The following is a 27862-nucleotide window of genomic DNA, read 5'->3' on the forward strand; positions in this document are numbered from 1 at the left end:
GAAGGTTTGTGGACTTTAATCTCCCAAGAAATGTCAAGGTAGAACTAGGTAAAATTTTTAACAGATTACGAAGCAGTTGCTTATGAGCATTAACATATCTACAGGTAGAGTTCTCCAGAAGGCATGCAGGAAGTAGATGCCAAACTACCAGGATCTGCATTGCCTGCAGCTGAGCAAAATGACTCATGCAATTGATCTTGTCACATGAGCTGTGGCATGAATACTTGGCATGAGTTGGTCAAGAGTCTGGGATTATGATAGGTGTGCAATTCTTATACCAAACTGTCACTAGACCCAAGCTGATCAAGAAAAACAACCCAGTCATATTTGGCAAGTGAGGTTCATCGAGGTTGGGTGTTAAAACAATTAACATCTTGGTGTGCTGTTGTTAGTCAAACCTTGTGAAAATGAGGAAGAGATGCATTAGTAAACCCCTTCACAAGAAGGGTAACAAGTGTGAACTACCTGTTATGAAAAGGACATGGTTTCTGTGACCTAAGCATAATGATACAAATTAGACTTCATTTCCTGTTATAGGTTTGTTCCTCCTTAGAAGGATCTTTTCTCTAGTTTTCCTTTCCCAGGGTTGTTCCTTGTCGTTGGCAGTTTTTTCACTGTGCCACCATTAAGGATCAGCTGTAATTCTTGTAAATGAGTCATAAAAACGGCACAGCACTTGTGTTATGTTTTTTTTATTAAAATATTTCTTAAGCAGAACACACTATATATATGGTATACACAATAACTACAGCAACTATGGTGAATAGATGTTTCTACTCAAGACATCCACAAGCTTCAGGGTCCTCCCAAAATCACGGTCGCCAGGACTGAAAGTATGCAAGGACCTCAGAGGAAACCAGTGTTATAAAGTTTTTCCTCTTCGGTTCACTTGATCGCTTCAAAGAGACTTTTGATCTTTTGGAAAAGCCCCTTCTCATTTGATCACCAATAAATATGGTTCATAAGATAGAAGGGGGAAATGTTGAGCAATCCTACAATATCCTTCTAGACCAGGGGTCTCCAACCACGACAACTTTTAAGACTTGTGGACTTCAACTCTCAGAGTTCCTCAGCCAGCAAAGCTGGCTGAGAAATTCTGGAAGTTGAAGTCCACGAGTCTTAAAGTTGCCAAGGTTGGAGACCCCTGTTCTAGACAGTTTTCTCCAATCCAGAGTTCATTCATTCATCTGGGTAAAGGCTGCCTTTTAGAAGGGCACCTAATTTAAAAGAACATTTTTCCCCACCCTCGTTCAATGTTTTGTTCCTAGAGAGAACCATTTCCTTTGAGGCTCTGCAAAAGGAATTAGTCAATTCCTTTTAGTAACATCATAGAAGCCACACTGCACCTCAGAACAGCCTTTTTATATGTGCTTATTTTCACTCCCCACCCCACCCCCGAGTCTTAACATCCAAATCATGACTCTCGTGCTACTGGCTACCAAGCATTCAATTCTAATACAACTTATTATTTTGGCAGCACTGATCTTAAAAATTGACTTTGGAGCCAGTGATACTGCTTCAAAACATTCTCTCTCTCTTGTCCCCACATTGCTAATAGCTATGTGACAGTGGAAGAAGGATTCAAGCTATTTATCTAGTATGCCTAAAAACATGTATGAGCTTTGATAGACTTGCCTCCTTTTGAAGATACTGAGAGCGTCAACAGATCTACCAAGAGAGACTTAGAGAATTACAGAAGACACATTTTTTTTCCAAATTTCGAACAAGGCTGATTGTTCAGTGTTTCAATAAGCTGGAGATCTCCAGCATCTCTTTTGGAGAAGTCAATCTTCCTTCCTAGGATAGTCAATAATCTAGTTTTCAGTATTACTGGTAGTAAACATTGCCTCCAACTTTCATTGACCATATGCTGCTCAAATATCCAACCCCTGTGTTTATTTACTGCTCAGATGCTTTTGTGTTCTACCACAATTCTGCCAATATTTAATTACCTCTTTGATTCCAGGACTAGTAATATCACAAAGTCAGTTAGAATGGTCAATCAGAAATGATAGAATAATTTATCTGCTCCTTTTATGATAAGAATGAGGATGTCTATTTTAGAGAAGATAACAAGTTTGGCAAGAAATAACAAAAAACCAGTCCTATATCGAGCAACAGAAGAAAAAAAAGGGGATAAATAGGTAGCTCTTCATTCAAATGAACCAACCTGGGCAGAATTGCTGCAAACTCAAAAATCACCTGTTTTCAGGTGTTTCTCATAACCCCAAACCATCTGTTCCATGTATGCCCTTTCTGTAAAAGACTGGCAGCAATGCTAAATTACTGAACATCTTCTAAAATAAAAAAGCAGATGTGGAGCCAAACCCTTTCATTTTTTCAAGTTGGTTTTTCCTTCACTTCTTTGAAATCTTGGCTTGCTTGTGTTTAGGAGGTGCCCATCTCAGGCAGAGAGAATCCACTGGAGAAAGAGGGGGGAAAAAGACTTAGGTCTGAACAGGTAAGTGGAAAAAGGCAGAGCTGTCAGACAAAGTCCATCACTATCTCGAATATAATGGGGCATGGATGTCTGTGCCTCAACTAAGAATATAGATGAAAATACAACAGGTTAACCAAATTGAGGACTAGAGAAAGTGCAACAGATACCACCTTGAATAAAATTATGCCTTGGACTAATAATGGCAAACACAAATGCAGGCTTGCCTTACAACCATTTAGTGACCGTTTGAAGTTACAGCAGCATTAAAAAAATTGACCTATGACCATTTTTCATAAAATCTGGATGCTTGGCAGCTGGCTCATATTTATGATGGCTGCAGTGTCCCAGGGATGGGGGATTCCCTTTTGTGACCTTCTGACAAGCCAAGTCAATGGGGAAGACAGATTCAGTTAATAACTGCATTACTAACTTAACAACTACAGTGAGTCACTTAACAGCTGTGCCAAGAAAGGCTGTAAAATTAAGCCGAAGTCACTGTCTTGTTTAGCAACAGAAATTTTGGGCTCAACTATGGTAATAACCTGAGAACTACTTGCAAGTGCCGTGGCAGATTCATTTTAGATTTAAGAGGCCCTGGTGGCCATTCAGGCTACAATGCAAGAGTTTATGCCTTGTTTGTACCAGCTTCACAGACCTTCTGCCCCGCCCAGTAGGCAGCTCCTGACCCAGCCCCCTTTTGAAAAGGAAAGAGATCTGGGAGGGGGTCCAAATAATCTCCCTGAAGCTCCTGTTACATAAATGACATATTTACGTAACAGGAGCAACGTCATCCGCTCCCTGGGGGAAAAAATAACAATACCTCTTTCAGCAAAAATCTGTAACATCTAATTTCTTTCGAGATGACTCTTAACAGATACCTGGCACAGTTGTCAATAAATTCAGAGCGAGTTGTCTGGCTTAATTGAGGAAACGGCTTTATAGTGCAGTGAGGAGTCATTTAAATGTTTATACTCATAATATACAAATATTTCAGTTTCTTTGCGTTTTATGTTATACCGCTGCTTGTGATGAAAAACAGGAAAGATCCGGTGTGCACAGGTTGAAGTGGTATAAAGTGAGCCAAGGTTAGATAAACATCCAGCTATGAGTGGAAACTCAAACATGAAACAGCATAAATTGAGTACACACTATATGCTGAATGATTTATGTTCCACCAAACAATCAAAAAAGTATTTTTTTTCCTTAGCTACTGTGTTTGTCCTTGGGTGCTCTGACCCAAAGCTCTGGAATGCCATCTGTCAGAATGGTGTCAGGTCTCCTGCTTGGGGGGTGGGTGGGTTGGACTAGATGACCTACAAGGTCCCTTCCAATTCTGTTAATGAAAGGGGCAAGTGGAGACTGGCAACACTTTCTTCTAAAACAATATCACCCTATGAACATCCATCATATGAAACATGCTTCAAATAAAAGATTAGCCTTTTCTCAGCGTCTCTTCTTCATTCCGATATGGTAACCTGAATAAATAATCCTCCCTGGCTATCTTATGGGAGTTAAATATTAACTGTCTGGGCTGGTGCAAGGGAAATGAAATCAATTGCTTAGGAGACTGAACAGTTTGAAGTCCATTCCTTGGAAGGAATCCCAAGAACGTCAGTTTAGTTGGGATTAAAGGGCACAGCAAAGACAGGAAAGCAGTTCCATGATTCAGGAAAACAAAACGGACAGGACAAGTTTAGAAGCAAGCAGATTTCAACGTAGGCAATGGCCTGAGGAGAGCTCTCCATAAGCATGGAGGTGAAAAAATAGAACTCAGAATAATAAAGAGTTGGAAGGTGCCTTGGAGGTCTTCTAGTCCAACCCCCTGCTCAAACAGGAGACGCTATACAATTTCAGACAAATGACTGTCCAATCTCTTCTCAAAAGCCTCCCACAATTTTTGAAGGCAAGCTGTTCCCCTGGTTGATTGTTCTCACTGACAGGAAATTTCTCCTTATTTCTGAGCTAGTTCTCTCCTTGGTTAGTTTTTTGTCCTACTTTCAGGTCCTTTGGAAAATAGGTTGACTCTCCTGTTCTTTGTGGCAGCGCCTCCAATATTGGAACCCTGCTATCATGTCATCCCCTGGCCCTTCTTTTTACTAGACTAGACACACCAAATTCCTGCAACCGTTCTTCGTATGTTGTTTAAGAATGCTGCTTGAGGAAAAACTGGGAAACTGACCTCATTGCAGGCAGTCCTCAATTTACAACCACAATTGATACCAGAACTACTGCTGCTAAGCAATAATTGTACCCACTTTTACAACCATTCTACCATAGTCATTAAGCAAATCACATGGACTTTAAGCAAATCCAGCTTCCTCCATTGACGTAGCTTTTGGAAGTCCCCAGGGAAAGTCACAAATGGCAAATGGAAAGGTTATAACTGTGAAAACCACTCATAAGCCACATTTTTCAGTGCCATTGTAACTTTGAATGATCTCTTAACGAACTGTTGTAAGTCGAAGACTACCTGCATGTTTCAGAGAGAAAGAAAAACGGATGTATCCTCACCCACTCAAGAAAGCTAAAAGACAGGAAGCAACATATATGAGGATGGTAAAAACTGGGAAATTAAAGAAGCAACAGGTGGCACTAAAAAATAGAAGTAAGATGGAGACAATGCAGTTATTGTAAGAACTGCATAGACCAGGGGTCTCCAACCTTGGCAACTTTAAGACTTTTGGACTTCAACTTCCAGAATCCCCCAGCCAGCAAAGCTGGCTGAGGAATTCTGGGAGTTGAAGTCCACAAGTCTTAAAGTTGCCAAGGTTGGGGACCCCTGGCATAGACTACTTTGAAACCACTTCTGGACTTTGTGCTTCAGGTGGAAAAAAATGAAACTTTGATTTTGGATTTTACCGATTAGATAGATTTGTTGTTATAGAAATGGCTAGTTTATATTATTATGTAAAAGCAAAAAAGTTGAGGTTTGATGTTAATGCCTTATTCTATTGCACCAAAGGAAGTCGGAAGTCAATGTCTTTTTCCCCCTTGCTTTCCCTGACCTTTCTCTTCCCTTTTGCCCTAATTTCCTTACTATTTACTTTTGTATTTTCTTTGTACACTGTATTATAAAGTAATACAATTGTTTAAACCGGAACTGCATGGATAAAAAAGGCTGTGGGGAGTGGAGGGTTGAAGGCCAAGAAGCTAAATCCAGCAAATTTAAGAAATTGGCTGGAGATTATTTCAGTTCTGCTATCACTGCAGATCTGGAAACTGTATGGGGGAGGTGTGGGGGGGGGGTAGGAAAGGAGAGAGGAGGAGCAGGGAGGGGGAGAGGGAGAGAGAAAGAAAAAGAGAAGGCGAGCACCACATTGAATATTTATAAGCTGCAAGTCAGACTTTGAGCTGAAAGCAGGATGAACCACTACTGCATCCCGCCCCCACCATTTCCCCATTGGTCGGTACCTGTGATTGGCGGCTTCTTATACTGAGCACTTTTGAGATGCTCCTCCACCAACTTGGGAGTGACGCAGATGACGTGCTGCCCCTTCCAATACTTAACCATGTTCAGGGACTGCAAGGTGCTGATGATATCGTTCTGCGTGATGCTCGTCATCTGGCTGTGGCGAGGGAAACAAGGTGTGTGTTAGACAAGGACCAGATAAGAGGAAGTCAGGAGTCCTAGTAAATAGGCTGTCAGAGTTCCAAGTAATTCACCCATAACAATCAGAACTCCGAGGCAGATAGATTCCTCAAAGAACAGTTTTATTGGGTATATCATATTGGCATAGGCTTGTGAAACCTGACTCTAAAGGTTCCTGTGGTTTCAACTAATTAAAAGTAAAGGTTTTCCACTTTTCCCAAACAAACAGTCACATGGTCCAATCAGGATGCTGTCCAGTTGCTTGATAACATCACTCCTCCTCTCTTCAGCCAGGTGTTGGAATGTCCTTGGTTCCCAGGGGAAAGTATTTTGTTTTGGCTACAAACCTCCAGCTATCTCTATTCCCACTCCCTAACCCTAATCTCCGCTGTGGTAACACTGAAGCCTCAAAGATGGCCTCAGTCAGGCCAACTTCAGAGTTGACATAGGCCTTATTACGTTCAGTCAAAGCTACTCCACATCAAATACTACAGAAGGGCATACAGTCCTCCCTCGACACTCACACCTCTTGCTACAGGTTGCCCTTGACTTAAGGCCAGAATTTCCAATGCTAAACAAGGCAGTAGTTAGGCGAGTCATGCCCAATTTTGTGATTTTTACCATGGCTCTTAAGTGAATGATTGTGTTGTTAAGTAAATCCTGCAGTCATTAAGCGAATCTGGCTTCCCCTCATTGTTTTTGTTGGCTCCCAAATATTGATCACATGACCCCAGGACTCTGCAACCATCATAAATACATGCCAGTAGTCAAGTGCCTGGATTTTGGTCATGTGACTGTAGAAAGGCTATGACCGTTGTAAGTGCAAGGACCTGCTGTAAGTCACTTTTTCAGTGCCACTGTAACTTTGGTCACTAAACAAATAGCAATAGCATGTTAGACTTACATACTGCCTCACAGTACTTTACAGTCTCTCTAAGGGGTTTATAGAGTCAGCATATTTCCCACAACAATCTGGGTCCTCATTTAATCCACCTTGGAAAGGATGGAAAGATGAGTCAACCTTGAACCAGCAATGAAATTCAGTAGGTTCTGACAGGTTCTGGAGAACCGGAAGCAGAAATTTTGAGTAGCCCCAGAGTGGGGTGGGAATGGAGATTTTGCAATATCCTTCCCCTGCTATGCCCACCAAGCCACATCACACCTACCAAGCCACTCCCACAGAACCTGTAGTAAAAAAATTTGAATTCCACCACTGCCTTGAACCCCTTCAGGATCGAACATCTGTTGTGGGCAGAATTAGCCTGCAATACAGGTAGTCCTCAACTTACAACAGTTCATTTAGGGACCATTCAAAGTTACAACGGCACTGAAAAAGCGACTTATGAACCATTTTTCACCCTTATGATCATCGCAGCATCCCCATGGTCACATGATTTACATCCAGAGGCTTGGCAAATGACTCACATTTATGATGGCTGCAGTGTCATGTGTTCTCCTTTTGTGACCTTCTGACAACAAAGTCAATGGAGAAGCCAGATTCACTTAATAACCATGTGACTAGTTCAAGAACTACAGTGACTCACTTAACAAATAAGGCAGGAAAAGTTGTAAAATGGGGCAAATTTCTCACTTAACAACATACAGTTTGGGCTCAGTTGTGGTCATAAGTTGAGGACTGCATTGTAACCACTGTGGCACTGGCACTTTTATTTATATTTTACAAATAGCTGAAAACTAAGTACTGCTGTAGGACTAGTAGCCAAATCTTCACTCACCTGAGATCCTTGATGGAAAGAGTGCCCCGGAAATCCCGAAGGATCTCTAGTAATACCCATGACCAATAGCTACGGTAACTCAGCTTGCCAAGGTCCGAAAGGGGCTTTTCGGGGGATCCCACAGTGCTTTCAAGTTTGGAGAGCTCATAGCCTGGGGAAGAAGAGATCAGAAGTCAAGGCCTTAAAAGCATCTCCGTTCAGGAACAGACATTTCAAGGGCAAGGGAAAGCTCAGGCCAGATCAAAACTCACACTTTTTAATAAAGTGACTTCAAAATGTAAGGGCTAAATATTTAACAGGGGTGTTACAAAGGGGAGGGGGAATTAGGGCAGATATAGCAGAAGTTAACATGTCACCAGGGGTCCACGAACATTCTCAATTATCCAGGTGATGGTTGTCCCAAAGGTGCTTTTTCAGGAGGCAACTGGATTCTCTTGTTTAGAAAAAACAAAACAAAACATGGGACAACCATGACCTGGATGACTAAGAATCTCCACAGACTTTTAGCTATGCACTTTGGAATGAACACCCTGGGAACGGGGGTGGGAGTATGAACAGATTTCCAGAAAAACTGCCCGTCAGTTTGAGATGCAGACAACATAGACTCATCCCCAATAGCCTGAGCCTGTCTTCAACAGTGAAGGGACACAGGGCAGAAAAACATATGCAGCCAAGAAGGCTCCACACCTATTTGCACCACTCAGGTGACCCTGAGGACACAGATAAACCTCCAAGTGGCCTCAACGACTCTCTGAAAGGATGCAAATGACCAGCTGTCTGCAAGGAGTATTAATCCTTCCATTCCCCACCATCCAGTCAGAGTTGAAGAAGCTTCTTAGATGAGAAAGGAAAGGTCTTCAAAGAAAAAACAAGGAAGTCCAGCTGCCCACTGAAAAAGCATCTTTGGGATTGTCACCACAGTTTCTATTTACAAATCCAACACCAAGCAGCAATTAAGACACTGATAATCAACTTTGAAGTTTATACTTATCATTCAAACAATCTTACTGAATGCAATGAGGAATTTCCCATAACCCCGTCTCTGATAAGGGGGCAAGGTCAGGATACAAGCCACGTTATTTCCATCTGGAGATTCTTTCTCCTAGAGGGGAAAAGAAATCACAAATCACATAAATGATGCTAGGGAATCTAGCATTCAGCAGAGGAATCGACATCCAGAAAAACACATTAAAAAAAAACCACCAGTCACCAATTGCATCCTTTACATCTGGCAGCCCTAAAAAGAAGCTTGCTCCACTGTCGTGGTTAAAATCCCTGCTTCCCCTCCTGCTGCAAATTCTCTACTAAAGAGATCTTGGTACTGATTTATTTACCATCTTCTTTCCTTCCTTATATACAGTGGGGCAAAAAAGTATTTAGTCAGCCACCAGTTGTGCAAGTTCTCCCACTGAAAAAGATGAGAGACTCCTGTAATTGTTATCATAGGTATACCTCAACTAGGAGAGACAACATGAGAAAACACATCCAGAAAATCACATTGTCTGATTTGTAACAAATTTATTTGCAAATTATGGTGGAAAATAAGTATTTGGTCAATATCAAAAGTTCATCTCAATACTTTGTTATATATCCTTTGCTGGCAATGACAGAGATCAAACGTTTTCTGTACGTCTTCACAAGGTTTTCACACACTGTTGCTGGTATATTGGCCCATTCCTCCATGCAGATCTCTAGAGCAGTGATGTTTTGGGGCTGTCGCTGGGCAACACGGACTTTCAACTCCCTCCAAAGGTTTTCTATGGGGTTGAGATCTGGTGACTGGCTAGGCCACTCCAGGACCTTGAAATGCTTCTTACGGAGCCACTCCTTCGTTGCCCAGGCGGTGTGTTTAGGATCATTGTCATGCTGAAAGACCCAGCCACGTTTCATCTTCAGTGCCCTTGCTGATGGAAGGAGGTTTGCACTCAAAATCTCACGATACATGGCCCCATTCATTCTTTCCTTTACACGGATCAATCGTCCTGGTCCCTTTGCAGAGAAACAGCCCCACAGCATGATGTTGCCACTCCCATGCTTCACAGTAGGTATGGTGTTCTTTGGATGCAACTCAGCATTCTCTCTCCTCCAAACACGAGGAGTTGAGTTTCTACCAAACAGTTCTACTTTGGTTTCATCTGACTATATGACATTCTTCCAATCCTCTTCTGGATCATCCAAATGCTCTCTAGCAAACTTCAGACGGGCCCAGACATGTACTGGCTTAAGCAGGGGGACACGTCCGGCACTGCAGGATCTGAGTCCCTGGTGGTGTAGTATGTTACTGATGGTAGCCTTTGTTACGTTGGTCCCAGCTCTCTGCAGGTCATTCACTAGGTCCCCCCGTGTGGTTCTGGGATATTTGCTCACCGTTCTTGTGATCATTTTGACCCCACTGGGTGAGATCTTGCATGGAGCCCCAGATCGAGGGAGATTATGAGTGGTCTTGTATGTCTTCCATTTTCTAATTATTCCTCCCACAGTTGATTTCTTCACACCAAGCTGCTTGCCTATTGCAGATTCAGTCTTCCCAGCCTGGTGCAGGTCTACAATTTTGTTTCTGGTATCCTTCGACAGCTCTTTGGTCTTCACCATAGTGGAGTTTGGAGTGTGACAGTTTGAGGTTGTGGACAGGTGTCTTTTATACTGATAACAAGTTCAAACAGGTACTATTAATACAGGTAATGAGTGGAGAACAGAGGAGCCTCTTAAAGTAGAAGTTACAGGTCTGTGAGAGCCAGAAATCTTGCTTGTTTGTTGGTGACCAAATACTTATTTTCCACCATAATTTGCAAATAAATTTGTTACAAATCAGACAATGTGATTTTCTGGATGTGTTTTCTCATGTTGTCTCTCCTAGTTGAGGTATACCTATGATGACAATTACAGGCCTCTCTCATCTTTTTCAGTGGGAGAACTTGCACAATTGGTGGCTGACTAAATACTTTTTTGCCCCACTGTATATTTAAATTACCTATTACGTTTGTACCCCATCAATCATCCAAAAGTTCAAGGTAGACTGCATACCATGTTCTTTTCCAATTTAATTCCAGTAAGAACAACCTATGGCCATCTGGTTTTTCGGACTCATAGTAAGTGACCCTGCATGATTCCAGGATTGTGTGGAGTTGAATTAATCCAATTCTTTGCACAGCTTTCTGTTACGGAGCCTACTCCACTGCAGGTTTTTTATACTACTTGTTGAATTTTAGTTGCAATAAAATTTGTCCTTATGTCTGTGGTTAAAGTTTTCCAACAATAATTAAATGTGATATTGCAGATTTCAGAGGAAACCAGAGACTCCGAGATCTCTCTCCCCCTCCCTCTTTCTCTCTCTGCCAGCGCAATTTCTTCTCTACCTCCCTGTCAGATGTCAACTGAAAAAACACGGGCATGTTTTTTAAACTGCATTTTCTACTTCTGAACTTTTAAAATTTTACACTACGCTTCGCGGCGAAGGTTGTAGAGAGTATGGTGGCATATCAGTTTCCCTTACACCTGGATGAAACTGTCTATCTAGACCCGTTCCAGTCCGGTTTCCGGCCCGGTTACAGCACGGAGACGGCTTTGGTCACGTTGGTGGATGATCTCTGGAGGGCCAGGGATAGGGGTTGTTCCTCTGCCCTGGTCCTATTAGACCTCTCAGCGGCTTTCGATACCATCGACCATGGTATCCTGCTGCGCCGGTTGGAGGGATTGGGAGTGGGAGGCACCGTTTATCGGTGGTTCTCCTCCTATCTCTCCGATCGGTCGCAGACGGTGTTGACGGGGGCAGAGGTCGGCTCCGAGGCGCCTCACTTGTGGGGTGCCGCAGGGGTCGATTCTCTTGCCCCTTCTGTTCAACATCTATATGAAGCCGCTGGGTGAGATCATCAGTGGCTTTGGTGTGAGGTACCAGCTGTACGCGGATGACACCCAGCTGTACTTTTCCACACCGGGCCACCCCAACAAAGCTATCGAAGTGCTGTCCCGGTGTCTGGAAGCTGTACGGGTCTGGATGGGGAGAAACAGGCTCAAGCTCAATCCCTCCAAGACAGAGTGGCTGTGGATGCCGGCATCCCGGTACAGTCAGCTGAGTCCACGGCTGACTGTTGGAGGCGAGTCATTGGCCCCGATGGAGAGGGTGCGCAACTTGGGCGTCTTCCTGGATGAACGGCTGTCTCTGGAAGATCATTTGACGGCCGTCTCCAGGAGAGCGTTCTACCAGGTTCGCCTGGTGCGCCAGTTGCGCCCCTTTCTAGACCGGGATGCCCTATGCACGGTCACTCACGCCCTCGTGACGTCTCGCCTGGATTATTGCAACGCTCTCTACATGGGGCTCCCCTTGAAGGGCATCCGGAGGCTGCAGTTAGTCCAGAATGCGGCTGCGCGGGTGATAGAGGGAGCCCCTCGTGGCTCCCGTATGACACCTATCCTGCGCAGACTGCACTGGCTACCTGTGGCCTTCCGGGTGCGCTTCAAGGTTTTGGTAGCCACCTTTAAAGCGCTCCATGGCATAGGGCCGGGTTATTTACGGGACCGCCTACTGCTACCGAATACCTCTCACCGACCTGTGCGCTCTCAGAGAGGGACTCCTCAGGGTGCCGTCAGCGAGGCAGTGTCGTCTGGCGACGCCCAGGGGAAGGGCCTTCTCTGTGGGAGCTCCCACCCTCTGGAACGAACTACCCCCAGGACTTCGTCAACTTCCGGACCTCCGAACCTTCCGTCGCGAGCTTAAAACACACTTATTCATCTGCGCAGGACTGGATTAGATTTTAAATTTATTGGTTTTAAATGGGTTTTATTTTTTTTATATTGTTTTTAAACATTCGGCCTTTTAGAATAAGTTTTTTAATTGTTATTTTAATCTGTATTTATGTGTTTTTATTTGCCTGTGAACCGCCCTGAGTCCTTCGGGAGATAGGGCGGTATATAAATACGATTAATAAATAAATAAATAAATAATACACTAATTTTAAACACACAGAAATAAGTTTCTAAGTGCTCACTTGTGGGTGCACATAAAAAAGCAGCAGCACCCTCAGTTCGGAAAATTTGCTGAATTATTTGGGTCAGCCATGATTTGGTCAGTCAGAATGCTTGGTTGGTTGTGTGCAAAATAGGCATAGATGGAGTGAATGGCCTCTCTTGTAAAAAAATAATAATAATCATCCTGATTTTCACACAGCCCTAATCTTCCAGAGTTCTTCCTCCTCTCCCTCCCCACAACCATTTCTGACAGCCTTCTTGCCCCTCCCAATCTTCCTAGGACCATCCGTCAGCCATCACCATCACTCTTCTCGACTTTTTCCCTGTTCCCATAAGGACCCAGATTGTGGAGGGCAATACGCTGACTCTATAAACCGCTTAGAGAGGACTGTAAAGCACTGCGAAGTGGTATATAAGTGCTATTGTTATCTATCCCAAAGCCCTTGTACTTAGAACCACTGTGTTTTTCCCTGGATCAAAAGAGCCTAAGTTTTCAAACACAACATTTAAAACCAGTAGTGCAGAGAGTATTTTGCACATCTTTTGGGTTTGTTCACCCGTTTAGGTCACAAAGTTAGTTACAATTCATTCACTCCCCATCCCGTAAACACCACCAACTAGTACCTTGGAAAAGTAGCCAACGATATGGGCTCCTTGCCTGTCCACCTCAGTAAGGATGTAGAAGACAAAGGGCTCCACGTCGAAGTAGAGGGTCTTATGATCCAGGAACAGTTTGGCCAAAAGACACAAATTCTGACAATAAATCTGGGGGAAATAAATCATGAAGCAGTAAGGACACAAATGAAAAGTGTGGAATCCAGGACCAAGGAGGAGAAAGAGGACTGCTGGGTCTTTCCTTATCAAAATAAACAAAAGGTCTCTCTGAGGTAAACTTTCTAAAATAAGAGTGCTTTGTTCGCAACGTAACTTGTCTAAAACTAAAATCTGGTTTTCTAAAGCAGCGGTCCACAACCTTTTGGGCACCAGGGATCGATCCGTGGAGAGAGGTTTTTTCAGAGCTTCACTTATTTGTATGACCTGGTTTCTGGCATGCCACGGCCTGGTGCCGGTCCACGGACCGGGGGATTGGGGACCCCTGTTCTAGAGTGATACCCAGCATCTCGAACTTGTTCAAAAAGCAAAGAGCACATCTAAGGAAAATAAACTTTGTGTAAGGTTTCTGTTTTGGAAGCTTTTGAACCTCACAAATAGGTATCTGCAAACCCAAAGTTTCCTTCTTTGAACCAGAACCCCACCCCCCATTCTGTGGGGAGTCTTGTGGATCTTCCGGAAGTTCCAAAGTAATTCCAGATGACACAGGCCTGTTTCAGGATGGGTCCCTGTCCTGGAATTATCGCTTTGCCGATCCCAATTTACAATCAGCCGTGAAGTTGGTTCTTTGAAAAGAAAAATGAATTTTCTGATTTCAGAATGATAGAATCAAGATCAGGTAAAACAGAATCAAGATCAAGCGAAGCATTAGTGCCGCTTTTATAAGACCACACTTGGAATAGTGCAACCAATTTTGGTCACCATACTACAAAAAAGATGTTGAGACTTTAGAAAAAGTTCAGAGAAGAACAACTAAGATGATCAAAGGCCTGGAGACAAAAACATATCAAGAATGGCTGCAGGTTTTACGTTTGGCTAGTCTAGAGGAAAAAAATTAGGGGTGACATGATAGCAGTATTCCAGTACTTGAGGGGCTGACACAAAGAAGGAGGGGTGAAATTATTCTCCAAAGCACAGGATAAAAGCAAAATGGTTGGAAACTAATCAAAGAGAGAAGCAACCTTGAATTAAGCAGAAATTACCAAACAGTGAGAACAATTAATCTGTAGAACAGCTTGCATTTAGAACTTGTGGGCACTCCATCACTGGAGATTTTTAAGAACAGACTAGACAGTAACTTGTCTAAGATTATATAGGTTCTCTTGGTTGAGCAGGGGGCTGGACTAGAAGATCTCCAAGGTCCCTTCCAGCTCTATTCTATTCTATTTCATATTCTACAATGTCTTATACATTCCATAACTTCCCGATTGGTCTTCACAAAATCCAGTTGCAACCAAGTGTTAACTATGATTTAACCCACTGTAAAGGTTCAACAGAAGAGCCTCCGTATTATTACGCATGCCCAAGATTGCTCTTCCCCAACCTGGGACCTTTCAGATATTATGTATTGCCAAATTGGTATCAACTCCGAGTGCCTACATGGGCCTTCTCGATTATGATTTATCCCCAACTCCCAATGGTACAGATATTACCACTGTAATAGAGATCTTCTATTTTTCTGCTGGTTATCCTTCTCTTGCCTTCCATCTTTCCTATCACTAGAGCCTTCGCCAGAGAGCTGAGTCTTTTACATACAGTAGTCCTCAAGTTATGACCACAGTGGAGCCCAAAATTTATGTCATTTAATGACTTTTCTTGCCACAGTCATTAAGTGAACCGTTGCACTTCTTCACTTAGTAACATGGTTGCTAAGTGAATCTGGCTTCCCCACTAACTTTGCTTGTTGGAAGGTCGCAAAAGGAGATCCCATAACAACAGGAGATTGCAACTGTCATAAATACGAATCAGTTTTTGTTTTTTTTTTGTTTACATTTATACCCCGCCCTTCTCCGAAGACTCAGGGCGGCTTACAGTGTATAAGGCAATAGTCTCATTCTATTTGTATATTTTTACAAAGTCAACTTATTGCCCCCCCCAACAATCTGGGTCCTCATTTTACCTACCTTATAAAGGATGGAAGGCTGAGTCAACCTTGGGCCGGGCTTGAACCTGCAGTAATTGCAGGCTTTGTGTTCTTAATAACAGGCTTTACCAGCCTGCGCTATTCACCGGCCCTTAAGTTGACAAGCATTTGAATTTTGATCTCATGAGTATGCTGCAATGGTCATAAGTGCGAAAAAATCACACTTATGTCACTTTTTTCAGTGCCGTTGTAACTTTGAATGTTCACTAAATGAACTGTTGTTAAGTGGAGGACTACCTGTAATATGTCCGAGGTAGGATAATTTGAGCCTAGTCATTTGTGCCTTGACTGACAAGTCTGAGCTTATTTGCTCAATGGGGTCTTTGTTTTTAGATGCATCCTTTAGAACGGGGGTCTCCAACCTTGGCAGCTTTAAGACTTGTGGACTTCAACTCCCAGAATTCCTCAGCCAGCAGAGCAGAGCTGGCTGAAGAATTCTGGGAGTTGAAGTCCACAAGTCTTAAAGCTGCCAAGGTTGGAGACCCCTGCTTTAGAAATTCTGGATGACAAAAATATTTTTATTAGCATCGCATTATTCCCCGTTATTTGCAGTCTTTGATACAGCTTTTTCTATATGAAAAGATTGAAGGCTTTTGGCCTATACAAGTTTATCTGCATACAGATAGTCCTCAACTTAAGTTCATTTAATGACCAAAGATAACATGACACTAAAAAAGGTGATTTATGACCATTTCCCCACACTTAATGATTGTGACATGAAAGGTCATAAAAGGGGGAAAAATCATGTAAGATCTGTCTCATTTAGCAACAGAAATGTTGGGCTCAATTGTGGCCGCATGTTGAGAACCACCTGTATAGTTTGCCTTATTTAAAAGCGACTTGCAAACATGGGGAAGAAGTAAATTATATAGTAGTTAATGACTGTTTATGACTATCCAGCGTGACTGGCTTTGTATCTGAAGAGCCAGGTTTTACAAACAGTGAAGATGGAAAATGCAGGTTCCCAAAATAGCAAACCCGCCACCTAGAACACAAAAAAGGAGCACAGTAACAGCCAGTGGAAACCCTGAAGCAGTTCAAGTGGGCTCTTACCTTGTGATCTTTCCCATCCACCTCATATACCGAGATGTTGTTTTTGCGGTAGATTTCTTTCCCTGGAGGTTGCCGCCACTGACATTGGCCCTGGAAAAACAACGACAAGACTACCTATGGGTACCAAAATCAACGTTTTTTTTCCTGAGGAATTTCACCCAATAACTTGTTCAACGCAGCTTCTGCATTTCTTTGGCTTTTGAGCAGGTTATTATTCTTCAGTTTCATTTTAGCATTGTTCGTTTAGGTTTTTTCAGATGACAACACTGGAAGTACTGAAACTAAATATAGGTAATCCTCAACTTGCAACAGTTTGTTGAGTGACCGTTCAAAGTTACGACGGCACTGAAAAAAGCCACTTGTGAACGTTTTTCACTTATAACCACTGCCGCACCATGGTCATGTGATCAAAATTCAGCCTCTTGGCAACTCTTGACCTTGGCCTCTTGACTCGTATTTATGACGGCTGTTGTGTCTTGGTGTCATGTGATCCCCTTTTGCTACCTTCTGATAAGCCAAGTCAAGAGGGAAGCCAGAATCACTTGAACCACCACCTTATTACCATAACGACTGCAGTGATTCACTTAACAACTGTGGCAAGGAAAGTTGTAAAATGGAGCAAAGCTCACTTAAACAACTGTCTCACTTAGCAACAGAAATTTTGAGTTCAACTGTGATTGTAAGTTGAGGGCTACCCGAGTACAAATTCAAATGTACTGCTCCTCAAACACTGTTTTCTCTTCCTTCTGATATCGTCTCATTCCAGTTACAGGTTCTCTGGAGCTCCATTCTCTCCCACCCCAACCTTCCCCAGCCCTCGGCCCCTGGCAACTGTCCTCCCCCTTGCGTACAAGGTGATAGCGGTAAGTCTTCTCAAACTTCATATACTTGAGGCAGTATTCGCAGATCCACAGCTTAGGCTGCTTCCCGTAGTCTTCTGGGAATGGTGAGAAATACCAAGCATCAATCTCATAGTTCCCGATATGGATTTTATCCACGTATTTCACTTTGGTGATCTGAGAAGAGACAAAAGTAAGGGGTGTCCTACAAACACAATCAGAACAATGGCGCTTAGAATTATATACCGCTTCATGGTGCTTCACAGCTCACTCTAAGTGGTCTGCAGAGTCAGCGTATTGACCCCAACACTTTGGGTTCTCATTTTACAGGCCTCAGAAGGATGAAAGCTGAGTCAACCTTGAGTAGGTCAGGATCAAACTTCTGGCAGTGGGCAGAGTTAGCAATAGCAACAGTGCTTAGACTTATATACCGCTTCACAGTGCTTTACAGCACTAAGCAGTTTATACAGTCAGCATATTGCCCCCAACAATTTAGGTCCCCATTTTATCAACCTCGGAAGGATGGAAGGCTGAGTCAATCCTGAGCTGGTGAAAATCGAACTCCTGGAGTGAGCAACAAGTTAGCCTGCAGTACTGCATCCTAACCTCTGTACCACCACAGCTCGTAATGCTCCCTTTTCCAAAACTTTTCAGGTTTCAATCCAGACATGGCTAGGCTAGGTATAGATAAACACTCACCGCCTCATGTTCCTTCTCCAAAGCTGCTGTGGTAGGATCCATCTCGGCATATGTCTGTGGTGGGGGGAAAAACTGCTCTGGTGAGTAACAGCAAGCATCTCCTGGAAAAGCCACCTTCTACTACCAACATAAGGGTTGCAATAGCACCAAAAGTGCAATCGGGTACAGGTAGTCCTCCACTTACAACAGTTCATTTAATGACTGTTCAAAGTTACAATGGCACTGAAAAAAGTGACTTATGATCATTTTTCATACTTACGATCATTCCATGGTCACATAATCAAAATTCAGCCGCCTGGCAACTGGCATGTATTTATGACAGTTGCAGTGTCCCGGGATCATGTGATCCCCCTTTGAGAACTTCTGACAAGCAAAGCCAATGGGGAAGCCAGGTTTACTTAACAAACATTTTATTAATTTAAGAACTGCAATGGCTCTTAATAACTGTGACAGGAAAGGTCATAAAATGGGGCAAAATTCACTTAACAACTGTCTCACTTAGTAAAAGGAATTTGGGGCTCAATTGCGGTCATAAGTCTTTTTCCACCCCACCTCTGGAATGGATAAAGGTAGTCCTCAACCTATGACCATTCAGCAACCATCGCCTCTCCACCACCTGAGGCACCCCATGCTCCACATAATGACTGCAGTGGGGTGAATTGGGATTGCCAAGGGTGCCTTTCTTAATGAGAGCAGCAATTTAATGATTGTAATAAGGGGCTCAATTGTGATTGTGAGTTGAGGGCTACCTGCACTATGTAACACAGCACAAATTCCACCTTCCCAGCCACCTCTCCTGTTGTGTCCCTTGGACATCACCTTTTGGACATGGTTGATTTCATCATGCTTGCGCTTCTGATTGCGCGTGATTTTGCGCTCGGGCTGCTCCGAAAGCTCATTCATGTATTGATCGGTGTTCTTCTGCACAGCATCCTTGACTGTCTTGGTGAGGGCCAGCCGGTTCTTATCCACCCACTCATCCAGACGTCGGTTGACTGTGAGAGACGGAGGAAAGTTAGGAGATCTCAGAAATCTCACCATTCCCCCACTCCCCTTCCAACCACTCTATATAAAATGTTCTTTAGCTAGAAATCGAATTATGAGAACGAGAAGGCCAATCCAGCCTGCCTTGCTGTAGTCTGGAATGAACAGAAGGTAGGCTGGAATCTACTGATGGACCTGTAGATCAGGGCTGTCCAACCTTGGCAACTTTAAGACCTGTGGACTTCAATGCACAGAAGTCCCCAGTCAGCAGGACTGGCTGGGGGATTCTAAGTCCATAAGGCCCTTGAGATAGAAGATCCCTGATCTGGATGATCAGCAAGGATTTCTGACTGCTGGTGATTTATCAACAGCAAAAAAAAAAATCACCAGCCCAAACAAAGCTTTGACTGTTGTGTACAGCAGCTTCAATTTTAGTACTAGAAAAAACTAAAATCTGGAATGGACATTAAGCAGAGTCTTCATCAGGATTCGACCGGAAGCATCACGGCGAGACAGTCGGGGAATAGCGAGCTCTGATGAGCTTCACAAAATCCCGGGCTGACAAACAGCTACCGAGGGATCTTCGGACCAGAACTGTCCTGTAGAGATGGAGAAGAAGGAGAGGCATCTCGGAAGACCAAGAGGAACTGGCAAGTTCCTCGGAGGTCAGAGAAAACTCTTCGACTTTACAGCGGTGGCCATAGTGGCCATCATTAAGCTGGGGCAACCGGACCAAGATTTTGAGCAGGAGCGGTGATTTGGATGGAATATTGAAGCTGGGTGATTGCCAACTCACAGAAAAATAAAACTATTTTTAATTTGGTAAAAGGTGTCCCAGCAGGGAAACAGCAGCTAAATTGGAGTAGAGGAAAGTGAATACAGGAATAGAAAAATAAAATGGAACTTTTAAAACCCTAAAGCCCGAAAGGGAATTTTGTGGAGATATTGCCTTATACATTGTAAGCCGCCCTGAGTCTTCGGAGAAGGGTGGGGTATAAATGTAAACAAAAATTTTTTTTAAAAAAATAGCAGAAGAAAAAACCCATAAATAGATTTGGAGAGGATAAAAAACTTGTAAAATGTCTTTTTGACCATAAAAAGAAGAACGAAAGGAATTACAAATAAAAAGCCTGGTGAAGTTTTCTTTCACTCTCTCTCTTTCCCTTCCTAAACTGATTTGGATTCGGATGTTAAACTGAATAAATTTGGATACAGACTTTAAACAGAATTTTTGGGAAAAAAAGAAAAAGAAAGAAGAAGTAGAGTAAATATTGAAGGTGATTTTTAAAAAAATAAAATAAAATAAAATGGATACCCTCATAGCTTGTTGATTGGGATTGTGGATTGAAGAGAGCCATCTTCAGGTGGAGGAAAAAATTACAATGCTAAATTTGTATTTTGGAAAATACTGTAAGTCTTTCAAAGTGATAAGAGCAGTGAGAATTGTGGAGGAGGATTTTTGTGCTTGCAAGCGGTTTGATTTTGATAACCAAGGAAGACGAAGTACAACCCAAAGAACACAAAATGGCGCAGGAACTAATTGAAATGATTAAAAGGATGCATACATCTTTATAACTGGAAACAAAGAAAATAATTACAATCCTACATGGAAAATCTAAATCGGATGAACTAGGAACTGTATTGGAATATACTCAAGTAGATGCAGAAACTATGAAGAAGAAGCAAGAGAGTGCTATTAACATAAAGAAAAAATTACTAATTGTGAAAAATCAAATAATTGTGTGGGGAGTAATAATGAAAAAATGAATGATGATAAAAATAGAAAGGTTGGAAAGAGACAAAGGGAGAAAGAAGGGGACAAGAGAAAAAATACCAAAAAATTAAATGATTACACTGGGATTAACAATGGCAAAGCAAGAAAGATGAAAACGGGAATAAGAAAAGCAGATGGAATATACTGCAAATTAGGAGACTAGACAAAAATAGGGTAGAAAAAGACAAGGAGAAAAAAAAGGGGGAAGGAAAAAAATACAAATTCAAAGAAGGGATTGGGATTAACAGTGGGAAAATAAAAACAGGGAAAAAGGAAGGAGGAGAGTAGATAGAAATACAGGACAAACAAAAGAGAGTAAGGGATTTTAAGAGAAAGAAGAAAAAAAGGAGGAATAGAGAAAAGAAAATATAAAAATAGTTGAAAATACATTAAATGGTTCTAATAATAATGGAATTTGGAACTTAGCTAAAATATTTGAAAGAATCAAATATTTTTGATGGTAATTATGGAATTCTTTAAAATATTTGAAATGATATTATGATATGAAGATTAACTAAGTTTTTTGATTATGGTTTACTATGAAGAGTTATAACTATATATACAGTTATTATATGAAATGTTTTGAACTGCAAATATATAAATGATCTTAAAGTCTGATAAGTGGAATATGTAAAATTGTAGAAATATTAATTTTTATGACTGGAAAAATGGAATTTAAAGAAAATATTTGAATTTATATTCTGAGGTGAAAAAGGGATAATGGGGGAAAAGGAGGATTTAGAGTTTAGGGTCAAAAAATAGAAAAATGATTGATTTGAAATTAAAAGGTTTAATTTAGAAGAAGTAATGAGAGAAGGGGAAAAAGGGAGAAAAAAGCTGATTAATGATTAGAGTTCAGGGCGAAGGATAAGGTTAGATATACAACATAAATAAAGGAAAGAAAATAAAAAATAGAGAAAAAATATTAATGCAAAAAATGAAACACGAAATGTGTTGGAAGATAACTAAAAGTTGTATAAATTTGGAACCTGGCCAATACTCTGTTCAGAAAAAATGCATTGTATATTTGTTTGTGTGTATTAAAAAAAAACTTTTGGAAAAAAAAATAAGCAGAGTCGTCATCCTGATTCCATCAATAAACCCTCCTTCAGCTTCTTCCTTGAGTTCAATATTGAAATGAAGGCATACGTTTTTTTTCTTCTGCTTCTTTTTCTTACAAACTGGGATAATTGGGACAACTTGGTCTACATCCCATTGTGCTAAGAGACATCTTTATCTAATAATTTATCATTAGTGTGCAGAAAAAAATACCTTACTTAGAAATCTATCCAAAGCTACATCTAAACTAAATCTGCCTATGCTCATCTGATCTCAAAATGACCTGATGAAACAACTTAATTTATGGAAGACTGCAGAAAAAAAAGCAGTTATATTTAATTGGATTAATTCAGTTAATTAGGAATTGAAGGAATCATCATTCCAGTTTATCTGCAGGGCATGAGATTAGAGAAGACTGAACTAGATCAGATACCTCTAAAATTTTCTTTTCATTATTCGAATCAGAATCTCAAAATGGCACTTACATCCTACATAGTGAACATAAAATTCCTCTCTGGCTTCTTGTTCGTTGAGCCGAGACTGAATCACCTCTGCAGAATCTGAAGAAGCAACCATTAATCTGGTTAAAGGACATTTCAGTCATGAAAAGTGAGAAATGTAAGTCAGTAAAAAGACTACTCATCTTTTTTTCCAAAAGGTAGTAAGCCAGCATGGGGAGTAGCCTATAAAAAATTAGTTCATTCTTACCATCCAAGCTTGAGGCATTGACAGGGATCATGTGTACATGTAGTCCTGGATTCACAACAGTGACCATTCAAAGTTATAGCATTACTTGAAAAAAGTGACCTTTTTACCATTTTTCACACTTACAAATTTTACAGCATCACCTTGGTCACATGATCAAATTTCCAATGTTTGGCAACCGACTCATATTTATGAAAGTTGCAGTATCCTGGGGTCATGTGATCACCTTCTGTGACCTTCCTGCAAGCAAAGTCAGTGGGGGAGCCCAATTCACTTAACAACTGTGTTACTAACTTACTATCTGTAATGATTCACTTAACAGCTATGACAGGAAAGGTCATAAAATGGGGGCAAAACTCACTTAACAGATGTCTTGCTTAGCAACAGAAAATTTGGGCTCATTTGTGGTTATAAGTCAAAGACTACTTTTAATTAAGTTAAGGAGTATGAACAAAGAGAAGTTTCCCCTTATTTCTATAACGTGTACAAGAATACTTTAGAGAAGTGCAAGACAATAATGAGAATGCAATTTGTACATGCATATTCAATTGCAATTAAATTATACATTCAGTGTATTATAGCTAGTCCTCGACTTATGATCACAATTTCTGTTGTTAAGTGAAACATTTGCTAAGTGAGTTTTGCCCCATTTTAGTAACTTTCTTGCCACAGTTGTTAAGCGAATCACTGTAGTTGATAAGTAACACAGTTGTTAAGGGAATCTGGCTTCCTCATTGACTTTGCTTGTCAGAAGGTCGCAAAATGGGATCATGTGACCCCAGGACACTGCAACCATCATAAATCATGAATCAGCTGCCAAGCATCTGAATTTTGATCACATGACCATGGGGATGTTGTAAAGGTTGTAACTGGGAAAAATGGTCGTAAGTTTTTTCAGCGCCATTGTAACTTTGAATGGTCAGTAAGTGAACTGTAGTAAGTCGAGGACTATCTGTATAATCAGATGTGCTAAGTATCACAGTCTTAAATGACTGTACTGAAACTTGAAGCTGGAAGAACATTCAGACATCAGGCAACAGTTATCAGTCTAGCTTCGGGTATCAGGTAATAATTTATATGAAAACCGATTCGTCCAATGGTGGCTCCAAAACCATATTACTTGCTTCAGAACCCAATATGATAAGCTTCCTTCTTCTCCTTCGGGGAAATTGATTAAATGAGGACACCTGAGCATTTCAAAATTATGAGTGGCTCATCTTAACACTACACAGGATGAATTTGGCTTTAGATATTTTGCGGCATTTTAGGAATCTTTAAAATAATTTGAGATTCAAAGTTGTAAATCAATAATTAAATAAGTAATAATAATTAATATTTGAATATTAAACTTTAATATTAATAATTAAATACTGTGCCAGTGTTGGTATTCCAGGCCAACTAGTGACAAATGGGCTATAGCAGTGGTCCCCAACTTTTGCAACTTTGTGGACTGACACTGGAGGGGGTGGGGGTGGGGTAAGAGGGGATGGTTCCGGCTGCACAGCTCCATTTATGGAAATGAAGCTGCGTGTCTGAGCACGCTTGCCCGCTTACACGAGCCAGTACTAGGCCATGGCCCAGGGACCCCGGCCTATAGGATTCAGGACTGTTGACTCAGGAATCAGAGCCGGCAGTTGTAGCACTACTGGAAGAAAAAATGTCTGCCTATCATAAATATACAATATACATACATATACAAAGATTGAAAACAAAAAAATAATAACAAAGTCACCATCAGTCAATTGCAAAAGGCAGCGTTACTTACAGCAGCTTACAATCTGTGATGATACTTTTAATGCTATCAAACATCATCATCTGCCTATCCCAGGGCCTTGGGAAGGATTCACAGGTAGACAAAAATGCCATATTGGGCCTAAACATCTGGCTGATTGGGCAACTGACAATAATAACAACTTTAGAATTCAAACAGGTAAGCACCTGCCACATAACATCCCAGAATTAATAACTGTCAATAAGAAAGACAAAAAGTCTGGACAGTGAATGTTGCAGCATCTGGAGGCTGCAAGAATAGAAAAGAAAGAAAGAAAGAAAGAAAGAAAGAAAGAAAGAAAGAAAGAAAGAAAGAAAGAAAGAAAGAAAGAAAGAAAGAAAGAAAGAGAAAATTACACAATACGAAAAAACCTGTAAATAGAGTGACTAGCAGAGAAAGCAAAAATTGTATCAATAGTAATAGGCACTTTTGTCTGTGAAATAGGGCTTGCACTTCCTTTTGTGATCGCTAGGGGTTGTGAACCCAATGGGATAGAGTCAGTTGTAGGAGGCTTAGCTGTTGTTGGTGTGTCTGAGATGGGGGTTGTGGAGATAAGTGGTTGTAGTTTCCTTTCAAACCTGCAGTAAAACACGTTCAGGTCATCTGCCACTTGCTGATTTCCTTCAGCCTGGGAAAGAGGTTTGCCATAGCCGGTGATAGTTTTATGAGTTTTCCACGTTTGCTGGTTCATTTGTTGAGAACTGATTCTTTAGCTTTTCAGAGTAGCTTCTTTTTGCTGCTCTGATCTCCCTTGTTAATACATTTCTGGCCTGATTGTACAGCATTTTATCGGTAGGCTTCCTCTTTGGAACAACATAGCTGCTTAAGTTTAGCTGTGAACCAAGGTTTGTTGTTACTGTATATTCACAAGTTCCTGGTGGGTATATGTAGGTCTTCACAGAAGTTGACATATTATGTTACAGTCTCTGTGAGTTCATCTAAGTCTGCAGAGGTACTTTCAAAAACATTCCAATCAGTGCAGTCAAGGCAGGCCTGTAGCTTTAACTTTGCCTCCTTTGTCCAAGTCTTCACTGATTTAATTGTTGGTTTTGTGGTTTTAAGTCTTTGCCTGTAAGCAGGTACAAGATGAATCATGCAATGGTCAGTGTCCCACAGCTGCTCGTGGTAAGGACCGATAGGCATCTTTTAGTGTTGTGTAGCAATTACCTAGAGCAGGGGTCTCCAACCTTAGTAACTTTAAGGTTTGTGGACTTCAACTCTCAGAGATGAAGTCCACAAGCCTTAAAGTTACTAAGGTTGGAGACCCCTGGTCTAAAGTATTCTTGCCTCTAGTGGGACAACTGAAATACTGAAAGTATTTTGGTAGCTCTTTCCTTAAGTTTGCCTTGTTTAGATCTCCTAAAATAATGGCCAGTGAATCGGGGTATTTGGCTTCAGCCTCCATAATTTGGTCAGCTGAAGTTCGTAATGCCTTGTTTACACAGGCTTGTGGTGGGACATAAACAGCAATTATATAGTACATGTAGTCCTCGACTTACAACAGTTCATTTAGTGACCATTCAGTGTTACAACGGCACAGAAAAAAATGACTGATGACCGTTTTTCACACTTTAGAATTATAATTATAATTTATTTGATTTCTATACCGCCCTTCTCCCAAAGGACTCAGGGCGGTATAGAAATCACTTACTATTGCAGCACCCCCATGATTACATGATCATAATTTGGCCTCTTGGCAAGTGGTTGATATTTACCTCGGTTGTCACGTCCTGGGGTCACGTGATCAGTTTTTGCAAACTTTTTCAAATCCCATGGTCATGTGATAAGTTTTTGCAACCTTCTGACAAGCAAAGTCAAGGAGGAAACCAGATTCACTTAACAACTGTGACACTAACGGAACAACTGCTGCGATTCATTTGACAACCGTGGCAAGAAAGGTCATAAAGTGGGGCAAACTCACTAACCAACTTACATCAGTTTTGGGCTCCTTTGGGGTCGTAACTCGAGGACTCCCTGTACTACAAGCCCTGGGCCGCCCTGATCATCGATCAAGGCGCACTGCGGCAAGCGTTTCGACGACGGCAGCCCTTTCCCACGTGAAATACACACACGTACACAAATACACACACAAACACAAAGCGCTGAAAAACAGAAGGAAGGGAAGGCGGGGAAGGGGGCACTTACGCCACGTCCCGTCCCCTCGCCGACACAGGTAGGTCTCTCCAATCTCCACGGTGACTTCAGCTTCGCGAGAAGGCGGCGACGAGGACAGGCGGCTATGGTGGCCCAGGCCTCCCGCGCTGCCTTGCCTCGGCGCCTCCTCTTCCTCTCGCCCCCCCGGCCCCAGGCGTCGTGAGTCCGGACCGGGGGGGCTCCCCCTTGTCCCTCCGCCTTCGTCCGCAGAGGTGGCCGGGTCGCCTCCTCCGGGCCCGGCCGCCGCTGCCATGACAACCGCCACCGCGACAACAACTCAGGCGCGGGAAAGACGCTCCAGTCGCATCTAACGGCTCACCCACCCCCCACACTTTACAGGCCCAAACCGGAAGTGATTTCCCTGGGTCATCATAGAGATAAAACTTCCCGGCAGGGGCGCATACGTGTGACGTAAACCGGCCGTGGTCACCTGACGCCACGCCGTCACCTTGCGCTGTGTTGCTGGGAAATCGAGTTTTTTTTTAACTGTCTCTGGAGAAGAATCTCTATGGATATTCTCAATCATTGAAGTCATGCTTGTCTCAAAGGTGCTTTCCCTCCCCCAAAAAAGGCGACTGGACTTTTTATCCCCCCTAAAATCGAGTTGCCTTCTGAAAAATAAAGCACCTTTGAGTTCCCTGACATTTGTTTCACCGTGATATTAAGCCGAAGCTGTGCTTTCTTTTCCAGGAATATAGCGCCACACACCTGACGGTTCCTTCAGATATTAACTTACAATTTCCAGAAATTCCAGCCACTGTAGCTAATGAGAAGGAATGCTGGGAGTTGTAGTTCAGGAACATCTGGAGCACTGTCGTTCAGAAACACTAGTTCAGAAATATAGCGTGGTGGTGGTTGTGCTTTCCAGCTGTTACCCGAATCCAGTGGGATGCCCTTTTGTTCCCCATAGGGACTATTTTTTGTTCAAACTGCTCTATAAAAAGTAAAGCAATTCATTTTACCCTGCATCATTATAGTTGTTGTTGTTATTACTACTACTACTACTACTATTACTACTACTATTACTATGTATCTTGTCTAATCAGGTGAAAAGAAGGACTTGAGGCGACATGATAGCAATGTTCCAATATTTGAGGGGCTGCCACAAAGTTTGCATCCAGTTTTTGGCCACTACGTTATGAAAAAGATGTTGAGACTTTGGAAAAGGTGCAAAGGAAAGGAACTAAGATGATTAAGGGCTTGGAGATAAAAACAAATGGAGAATGGTTGCAAGAATTGGGAATGGCCAGTCTAGAGAAAAGGACTTAAGGGTGACATAATAGCAGTATTCCAGTATTTGAGGGGCTGCCACAGAGAAGAGGGGGTCAACTTATTTTCC

General features: G+C 42.0%; 1 protein-coding gene across 3 annotated transcripts; it reads right to left on the reverse strand.

Moving 5' to 3' along the window:
• Nucleotides 1-676: 676 nt before the first annotated feature.
• On the reverse strand, nt 677-26883 carry KAT8 (lysine acetyltransferase 8). Of its 3 annotated transcripts, none has more exons than XM_058180465.1 (11): nt 26515-26883; nt 22379-22453; nt 18896-19071; nt 18077-18130; nt 17390-17554; nt 16539-16628; nt 13355-13495; nt 8774-8867; nt 7766-7916; nt 5852-6006; nt 677-2422 (listed from the first exon to the last, which is right to left on the reverse strand). In XM_058180465.1, the coding sequence occupies exons 1-11, from the start codon at nt 26774-26776 to the stop codon at nt 2358-2360; spliced, it is 1428 nt and encodes a 475-aa protein (XP_058036448.1). In that variant the 5' UTR covers nt 26777-26883; the 3' UTR covers nt 677-2357. The 3 variants fall into 3 exon arrangements, with proteins under 3 accessions (XP_058036448.1, XP_058036450.1, XP_058036449.1); XM_058180467.1 differs by lacking the exon at nt 677-2422 and adding an exon at nt 2429-4910; XM_058180466.1 differs by lacking the exon at nt 677-2422 and adding an exon at nt 4935-5659.
• Nucleotides 26884-27862: the final 979 nt, after the last annotated feature.

The sequence above is a fragment of the Ahaetulla prasina genome, chromosome 4 (genome assembly GCF_028640845.1).
Source record: "Ahaetulla prasina isolate Xishuangbanna chromosome 4, ASM2864084v1, whole genome shotgun sequence".
Taxonomy (NCBI): Eukaryota; Metazoa; Chordata; class Lepidosauria; order Squamata; family Colubridae; genus Ahaetulla; species Ahaetulla prasina.